Below are 10000 nucleotides of genomic sequence, written 5' to 3' on the forward strand. Positions count from 1 at the left end.
CCGGCAACCTCCCCCATGGAAATCAGACTCCCGATCGGATAACATCCAGGGTGACTCAGTTGGTTTTAATATTGGATATCCTCGGAAAATGATTTTGCGGGCGGGCAGAGCTATCTACGTTTTTTGGAAACCAAGAAGGCTGACCTAGTGTGTTTGCAATAATCATTACAAGTTGGATAATGACAATTTCTGATGCTGAATGATGGTTGACCACAGTGACATGATGGAAAGCATGAGTCAAATTATTCTTTCGAGAACATTAATTAATTTCCGGAAACAGTTGTACGTAGCAAGCAATAATACTTAACACTGCTTTCGTTCGTAAACAACAATCAGAACAATATTTCGTGCTGTATTGTATTTGCCGATTGCGACTGTACATTCCCTAAAGGGTGAAAATTAGCACCTGTAAAATCCTTATAAAATACAGGTCTATAAAACACGAGTGTGTTGACGTCGATAAAACTCATTGAGTATTTTGCGTTGAAAAAATCTTGGAACGTTTTCATAACTTACTGGGACTGATTTTCCAACTGTGGTTTCGCCCGTTGCCAAACGACTACTTTATCGCCCTTACATCTTCAAACGTGTCAAGTTGTAATTCCTCAAGGAAAAGAACCAGCTAAACGATTCTCATTCAATCTGATAGACCATTACTGCTAATCCGTGAAAAAGAAAAGCGGTACGTTTCGTGATCGTGTCTTCATTTTTCATGTTTATATTTCTCTGTGACGTTTTTTTCTTTCCGCCGTGCTTTTTCCTTTATGCCGATTCTCAGTTTTATTTCAATCGACCTTTGAGCTTTTTATCGTCTTAGTTGTCATTAATATGATTCTTGAGGTTTAATCAACGCTTCTTCATTAAGACGATTATTCATTCATCACGTAACCTTTAAGGTTTTGATCCACACAAGCCAAGTATTGACTAATTAAAGTCCTCAATGGCATGGTCTTTTACTTTAACGAGGCTACGCCTCGGGCAAGACGACTCAAATGAAAGATAGGAAACCTAGCACTTAACATCTAGCCCTTGGTTGAGTTGTGGTAGACTATGGGAGCGGTATTTTTCAGCCTGGTGCTTTCATAGAGTTTGGCTCTGTTGTGTAACTGAAAGTGGTATGGTTTTTTTTAAAGGCCTCCTTTTTCAGATGTTCTGCACCTTGATATTTACGTAGCAACTTACCTCGTTCCCAGGGTCTCCATTGTGGGAACGAGGTTGTCTCTGATTATGCAGGCTCTCTCCCCAGTCCCTCGAAGAACCTGTGAAGATTTATTTTAACCAAAACTGTGTAGGACAAGTTTCTTTGCTTCAATTCGCATCGACCGGCCAGCTCAACTATTTCAAGTGTCTTAATTGTGGAACTGGACACCGGGCGGAAATAACGGAGGTCAAAGTTACCACCCGGCGACCACACGGCTTGTGTTAATGCAAGCCACAAGTGAATTAGATAAGAGTGTTGATCTATCACTTTGCGGTTTTGCCCCAGCAAAGTCACAAAGGGATTTATTTTTGGATACACGTTGCGCGCGAAACCAACAGAGGGCCGCCAATTTTAACCATTCAAGAGAAGCCATATCACGCGTGACTGCCTCTGCCATGTTTTTTCAAGACATGACACTGATTTTTGCGGGAAAGGGAATTCTAAAAATAGACTTATTTGACTGTGCTGGGGAGCCCACCCTTGCCATAATAACACTCTTATTCAATTCACTCTTGTGCAAGCTAAGAGTGAGCAGGGGTTTCATTCTAGACTTCCTGTCTGAGTGGGTCCGTTGGCTTCTCAGGGGTTGGGGTTGGGAAAGGGGGAAAGTTGAAGCGCTGTTCAGAGTACAGACAAGAAGTGAAAAAGGTTCGATGTGCGTTTAAGAATCCGCACTAGTCAAGGAATTGCCTTCAGGGAGATCATGTAACTGTCCGTAATAGTAATAGCACTGAGCGGAGTACAATTCAGGGAGTAATCGTGCCGTGTGCGCGTGATTTCAGCGCGCTCGGCCGATTTGAAATTACGAGCACGATTACCCCTGAATTGTGCGTCACGAAGTCCTATTACTAATTAATCGTAACTATAACAAAATGCGAACATAAAAAGTCTTTGAAAACCTCTTTTGTGTGAAAACGTTAATCTTATACCCAATCTGTTTTGCAAACAGTAGCAAAAAGGACCCCATGCAAGAGCACGTGATTGACGCGCGAATGGCGTAGGTGTCCAATTTGGAGTTGTTCAAATTGGATACCTGTAATTGGACACCCACGTGATCGCGCGCTAATTACGCGACAAATAGGCGCGCACAGAACCAATCAGATTCGAGAATCTTGTAATAGTTACGATTATTTCTGAAATACACACGTGATTTTAAAGAGCAGGTTAAGAAAATGGACCGGTACCTCACTGCGGGTACTTCATGATTCTCAATCAGCTGCACAGTAAAACAATGAAGAATAATAAATGCTACTTTCCGAATAACCATGTTTGGGCCAAAATGTCAATCTCATTTCACCCTGGTTGTTATCCTGATTAATTTGACTCTCCGTGATGTTTTATTTGTTATTTTGGCAGAAGACGTGCTATTCCTGCGGAAATAGCGCTTGTATTCCAGTATAATAGGCTTACACAATTGGCTTTCCGAATAACAGTAAATCCAATAATACTGAAATACAAGCGCTATATCTCTCCAAGAATAGCACGTTCTCGAAGGTTTAAGATAGTCTCTGCCAAAATAATATACATCACCGAGAGCCTGCCAAATTAATCAGGGTAACAACCAACGTGAAATGAGATTGACATTTTTGCCTAAACACGGTTATTCGGAATTCTAGTAAAGTGACCAACTGGGCGAAAATACCATGATCCTTATTTATAAGATTCCACGTTCATATTAGGTTATACTACTCTTTTTCATAAACTAAGATCGGGAGGTCTTTATATCGTCTGCACAAGGCTATGGCTCATCACTCTTAATTTTGATGGGTTGTTAATACAGATAAAGTGAGGGGGGCTAAGATTGTTGTAATCTTATATTTTACAGGTGTGTCTGTCTGCCCGACGCGTAAAATACAAGCCACAGAAGGCGAAGTTACATCTCCAAATCACCCATTTAGCTATCCGTCAGATGTTGACTGCACCCTGACCATAGATGGAAGACAAAATGTGGTGTTTAAGATCAAGTTTGACGCTTTCTCCGTTGAAGAGGACGAGGAGAGTAAGTTTGTGGAAATAATTAAAAAATGATGAAAGTAGAAATAGCTACAATCCTGGACAAAGTTGTTGACACACGACACTTTTTATTTCCTACTCCACATCTAAACAAATTGTTCCCATGAAGTAAATCTTGTTGTAAATCCCCCTCTTCCTCCAAAAATTGTTGAGGGCGACTGTAGCTCGGTTATTGCCGCTTCTTCATAAACAACATTATTGAGGGACAACTCCGTCGGTTATTGCCGCTTCTCCATAAACAACATCATTGAAGGATACCTTCGTCGGTTATTGTCGCTTCTTCATCACCACATTGTCTTGGCTGGGAAGAAAGAGAGGGTTAGTGTCCTAAGGGATGAAACTTGTAAAAAGGTCGGTCTAAACCATTTTTGTCAAGGATTGTAGAAATGCCGCAATAAATGCCGGTAATGTTGTTTCGACGATGAATTGCCGGGTAGATTCTTTGAAACAACTTTCTCCGAAAACTGACACCCTTGTCTCTCAACAATTTATTACTTGAACGTTTGATGAAATAGTTAGCAAATTGACTAGGACCCTAGGGATTGCCTGGTCAAGGCCTCTTTTTTGCTCGTGGCCTAATTCTTCGTGTCCCGTGATGTGAGCCACGTCATCGATGAATTAGCCCAGAATGGATTAAAGAAACGATGTACAGGCCATACAAGGCAAAAAGAAAGCCTGGATTCGAAACCCGGGTGTTATAGCATGCGCACTGGTGAGCTAAGGCTAACCCCAAATTTTTAATGGAATTTACTCAGAACCAACAAATTCGATTACCTTCTTCTCGTTCGTGACACTTTGAACCAAGGAAACACCCAGATGTTTTGGAGATTTTCAATTTAAAAAAAACGTTTCCTAATACTTCTAATCCTTATTTCCCATTTCCAAGTTGTTGTCCCTTTAGATTTTTATTATTCTCTACTTGCACAAATCCCACAATACACCTCTTTTACCCCCTAATCATTGTTTTCAATTTCTTCTGGGACATGAAGATGTCCTATGAGAAATCGAAAACAATGCCTATGCATTATGCACTAGGTGTGCAAGAGGTGTGTTATGGGATTTGTGAAACAAGTTAAGTTCATATGTGTGACTTCATTGACGTTACATATGCATATTGCGCGCTGTCGTTGGATAATTCTGGGAATAGGGCATGGCCGATTATGGCATGGCTTCATGTATGAAGCGTGAAGCAAAATCTAGTTTAATCTGTCCGCAAGATACTTGCTAATACGCCGGACAACAACAGCCATAAGCAAAAATAAAACAATGAATTAAAAAGCTGGATGCTTTAACAGGCAACATCTCTTTTTAATCTTTGTTAGAGCTCGTCTTATCCATTCCATGAGGAACCAACAGCACCCTTCCATTTGCGAGCATCTTTCAATACCACAAAAACTTGAAAACGTGTTGTACAAATGCCTACGCATTGATTGCTGTTTTGTTTTCAGATCCCAGTCAATGCACCTTTGATGCTTTAACAATTATCGATGGTCCCAAAACCTCTCGTTTTTGTGGCGGTAGAATTCCGTCCGAATACATTTCAACACGGAATGAGATTTCTTTACGATTTGAGTCGGACAACAGTTTCCAGATGACTGGATTCAAAGTATCTTTCAGTACCGTAGATGGGCCCAAAGGTACGCAATGTGTATGTTATATAAAATTGTTAGATTCTCTCTTTGCGGAATATTTGGATTCCCCGCCCCCGCCCCCCCCCCCCCCCACCCAATCTTAGTTGACTTATTACAGTGGTATCAGTCACACGTGCCCCTCAACGACATTTTTTCATATTTCTAAAGTAAAATTTACGCGGAGGAACCCGTAGCCGAAGTCCCATTAAATTTAGTGCAAGATTTCCTCTTATCTCAATCATTGTAAAAAAAACCCAATTGCAATCCATTTTGATTTTAACCCATCCCTGCCTCCTTTCGTATTTGCTGTTTTATTAAAACCTTTCTTCAATGTTTAAGTTAAGTTTTAAGTTCCTTGTCACTGCTGGCTAGATTTCGTGACATAGTCTCTTTAGACAAACGAGAAGAACAAAAGTGTTTCGGAAAGAGGATTTAACTGAAATGCTTTTTGCTTTTCATATTTTTAGCTCCCAATGGTACCAGTATTTGTCCGTCAAGGGAAATAGACATGGATCAGATGGACAAAATGGAAGGGGCCTTATATTCGCCGCACTTTCCAAACTCTTACCCGCATAACCAGTCCTGTACATTCACATTAAATGTTCGCGACAATTTCAAAACTGTCGTCTGGTTTGAGTCGTTTTTTTTACAATGTAAGTTATATCTGTACGAATGTCGTAAATACAGATTCTGCTTTCGTAGTGAAGGAGACTAGTTAGTTGTTGAACCCGGTGAATGAAGGGCCGATCTTTCTTGAATCTCCTGTGACTCACGGCTAATCCGAGAAGGTTCGACTCCTCCAAAGAAGCACTCGGATTTTTATCGAGGATCCCCATATCACCATCGGAAAAATAAAGTTCTTTAGAGTCTGCTTCATTGTATCCTTAGTGAGATTCTCTAAAAACTTCGCAATGGAAGTGCTCAAGTGAGTGCTCAAATCCGAGTTTAAGATTGTAAGAATAGAACGGTGTTTGGGCGTTTGTCTCCCTGGAAAATCACATTGACGATTTTGAACCAAAGTGTAAAATAATCAAAACAGAAACTTGGAAAGGACCGCTGGAGCAGAATTTTCTTGTTTTCTCCTTATGTGAATTTTGAGAGTAATTCCATACTAGTAACTCTGTGCCAATCGATTTATCACCAGCAATTTCCGCGGAATTCTTAGTACAAAAGTACAAAAGTAACCGCCTCCGCGGTATTTACCTGTGTAAGTTACCCAGCACTTTGAATCACTACGTTTTTTCTGAAGCAATGGTTGCCGTTCTCTGGGGGAACAAAGAAAACAATCACTGTATACCATTTCATGGGTCATTTCAATGATAGTTAATAGAGGCAAACATCAAAGGAGCAAACAAAGATGCCAAGATTTAGGTTGGAAAGTCCACGACCGTGCACAATCTTTTGCTTTGCGCTCATACACTATGCATGAATTACGTAACGAACAAGTTTCTATTGGTTAGTTCCTCAGTACGGAGTAAACAACTATTGTGTTTTGTGCAAGGTCAAGGCCAAAAAAGAGAAAAAAACCTACAACAAAGAAATTAGTCAGGTTTCATAACCATTCACCTCTATTAACTATGTTTCAACTTCACTGCCAAATCTTGAATAAGAAAAGTAATGGATTAAATCGTGCGTGCAGATGTTACCACAGGGAAAAGCTTCTCTCGCTTTGGGATTTTACATCAAAATACTACTACTAAGTTTGTGTTTGGAGAAAGAAATATTGGAGATAAAAATGTCTCTTTTTTTTTTCTTTTCTTCCCAGTCCACCAGCAATGTCAACACGATAAACTGGTTTTAAGCGACGAGCTAGGTGGCAATACTCAATGTGGTGGAGGCGAGGATCGAGTACCGCCTCCGCTGGAACTGAATGGAAAGAAGCTGCAATTTGCTTTCACCACAGATGGGGACACCTCGGCTGGTGGATTCTACCTGAAGTATAACATCACAAAGATTCAACAAGGTAAGGAACAAGAATAAAAAACTCCGTGTCTCAACGAGGAATATCCTGTGAAACGAGAGGGCAGGTTTTGTTTGATTATGGAAGAAGAAATCTTAGACCCGCCATCGTCCATTTACAGAAAACCCGCCAAATCACAATGCAAAGGAAACTAACTGGTGCTTAATTTTGTGCTCACACCACTTAAAATGAGGCGGGAAATTTTCAATCCAAGCACTTTGCGTACTAATTACATGTAAAGGTGCAGTGTCACGCAATTTCAGTCAATCATTCAATCAAAACAACAAAATAATATCTTTGCATCAATCAAGACCAGAAAATAATGGCGTAGTTTTTTTGCCGATAACAACTGAAGTGCACTGAAGCTATTCCTTGTTATTTCCATCCATGGATGGAGAGGATAGAAAGGGATTGAATTTTTGAGCAAGTTTGGGGATGGTGCCCGCAGAAAGTCGCCAAAAATTAAATACGAACAGCTCTTTGTGCGATAAATATATTTCGTATCTTGTCAGTGGGTTGTCAGGAATGTTGTACGTGTGAGCTTAAAGTACTAATTTGGATTTTTACCCACTTTTAACCTAAAAACAGCAAATTTAGCATGACAGTACTCCCTTTAATGAACAACCATTGCAATCACCAAATGACTTTCGAAAATCTACTTATTTAATTATTCTATTAGTTTATTTGTCTCAGTCTTTCACCCCTGAACTGTCCCTTATTGACGATTAAAACCGTCGAAATTGGCAGGGATCAGGGAGATCAGCCCATAGTTAATAGAGGGGAATGGTTATGAAACCCGACAAATTTCTTTGTTGTACGTTTTTGTTCTCTTTTTTGGCCTTGACCGTGCACAAAACATAATAGTTGTTCAGTTACTCCGTACTGAGGAACTAACCAACAGAAACGTGTTGGTTACGTAATTCAAGCATAGTGTATGAGCGCAAAAGAAAAGATTGTCCACGGTAGTGGACTTTCCAACCTAAATCTTGGCATCTTTGTTTACTCCTTTGATGTTTGCGGAGGTTCAAAACCATTCCCCCCTATTAACTATGATCAGCCCTATTTTTTGCTAGCATTGTGTGATTTCTTTAACGTCACAGAGTCTATGAACAAGGGCTGTGAGACGGGCCTTCGGTTTATAGTCTTTTATCCGAGAAAAATTTAAAGTATCACCATTTGCAGGTTTAATTACAAAGGCACCACTTTCTCCTCAGTAATTGTAAGACACTGAGTGTTGATTCGGCTAGGATTCGAATCCACGAACTCAGTCCTGCGCGGAAACACGATGCTTTACCAATTCAGTGAACCTGTCGGCAGAAAACCTCTGTAAAAGAGAGTGCTGGATTGCTCTGTGTTCAGATAATGATTTGGTCAAACAAATCGCGTTTATTTTTCAACCGTCAAAGATAATCTGCAGGTAGCGATTGGCTCATTTGACTGTCAAATTGACTTTGATTGATCAAAGGAATCGCTATTGCGCAAGAGGAAACCGCACCGTTAAGGAAACATAAGGCAATAACACTACTAATAATGTGACGATAACGATAGCGATAACGATAACGCACACGATAATGATAATGATAACAACAGAAATAGACTGTTTATCAATGTCTCGAGCTCATCTGGCTGAACACAAGTGGCTCAATAATTAGGGATTAGGGAGACTGTATTAAATCAAGTGTTGGTTTTGAACACCCGGAGAAAACCTCTCGGAGCATAGCAAAGAACTAACAACTAAATCCAAGTATGACGTTGAGTCTGGGAATGAAACCGGGGCCACATTGGAGGAAGTCAAGTGCTCTCTCATCACTTCCCCATCCAGCTCAGGGGCGTATCCAGGATTTTTGTTAGAAGGGGGTACACCCCTAAGAAATGACTTTACTGACGGGGTTTTTTTTTGCAGAATACTACTTATTTTAGAAAGCCGCAGGACATCTCACGGGCTGTGGGGGGGGGGGGGGAGGTGCGCAACCCCTGTACCCCTCCCCTAGTTCCGTCACTGCAGCTCCTCAGTGATAACAAAAGGAGTTTCTCTTACCGTGGGGAAAAAATGCTTCTTTAAGTCTAAAACTGAGAAAGTCTCCTCGTCTGATGTTAGTCTATCGTCGCTTTTATTTATCGTAGGTCGCTGTGTGTGTACCCCAGGTTTGTCATACATAACTATAAACAACTACAAACCAAGAAATAATCGTAGTCACGATGATGTGCGATTCGAATTTAAAAGTACTCAGAGCAGTGGAATGATCATGTACTTGAAGGGCCTTTACCGAGACTTCCTGTATGTGGCTTACAAGAACAACAATGTATTCATGGTCCACATCGATCTTGGCACAGGTAAGAAAAATGGTATTTTTTCAAAACACTCCAATTGATACATGCATACCATTACAGATACTACTTACTTGCAACTCATGTCGATATGAAACGACGATTTTTTTGTTTCAGAGAGTGGTGTGTGCATAGTTTAACAAAAAAAAAATGAGGGCGCTTTTATTCGATCAAAAACTCCGAACAAATCGGGTATACCTCGCGAAGTCATCGTGAAGTTCCGGAATTCCGGAACAACCAGCAAGTACAGTCCAATTGGTTCATTCTCCCTCGGAAACAATCTTGTTTCACTTACTTAAACATTTTGAGGCGGTGCTCTTTGATATGATTAGTTTGGAGCGACCGACCGGAAAATGCTCTTCCATTCGTCGCATGAAATTATCGCATTTTAAAACTAAACTAGCTACTGGTTGAATGGAAAGCGCCTGAGTACATCAAAATTCCTCCGCAAAGGACGAAACGTTGTTTTCCTAAACAGTTCTTCCAGCGCTAAAACGAGGTAAATCACTTACGAAAGAGAGACGCGATCCTCGCCTTATCTGGACAATTTAAACAATTGTCATTAAGACATCTGAAAATTCCAGGTAGCTCCAAAGGGATTGGAACCCATAACCTCTGCGATGCCCGGTGCAATGCTCTACCAACTGAGCTATAAAGCCACGCAGTTGGGAGCACTGGTCAGTTTATTGGGCTCATGTGTTCCCGTGGAAGGACAGAAATGTATGATATTTCAAGTGTGGGCTATAGACGAAAGAGAGACATCATCGGATCATGTCTCTCTTTCGTCCGTTAACATAATTTACCAACAATATCATATGTACAGCTATGGTAAAATGAAAGAAATGTATGTATGATAAAATATATCTT

At 40.5% G+C, this 10000-nt stretch overlaps 1 protein-coding gene across 1 annotated transcript in view; it reads left to right on the forward strand.

Annotated features, from left to right (window-relative positions):
• The window catches only part of LOC138026198 (zinc metalloproteinase nas-39-like), a 20759-nt gene that overhangs the window by 9963 nt on the left and 796 nt on the right, over positions 1-10000 (forward strand). Inside the window, exons 3-7 of the mRNA XM_068873434.1 lie at positions 3027-3200; positions 4663-4851; positions 5313-5498; positions 6611-6808; positions 8930-9139. Coding sequence (XP_068729535.1) covers positions 3027-3200; positions 4663-4851; positions 5313-5498; positions 6611-6808; positions 8930-9139 — 957 coding nt within the window. The remainder of the gene's footprint in view (positions 1-3026; positions 3201-4662; positions 4852-5312; positions 5499-6610; positions 6809-8929; positions 9140-10000) is intronic.

Source organism: Montipora capricornis, chromosome 2 (genome assembly GCF_036669925.1).
Source record: "Montipora capricornis isolate CH-2021 chromosome 2, ASM3666992v2, whole genome shotgun sequence".
Taxonomy (NCBI): Eukaryota; Metazoa; Cnidaria; class Anthozoa; order Scleractinia; family Acroporidae; genus Montipora; species Montipora capricornis.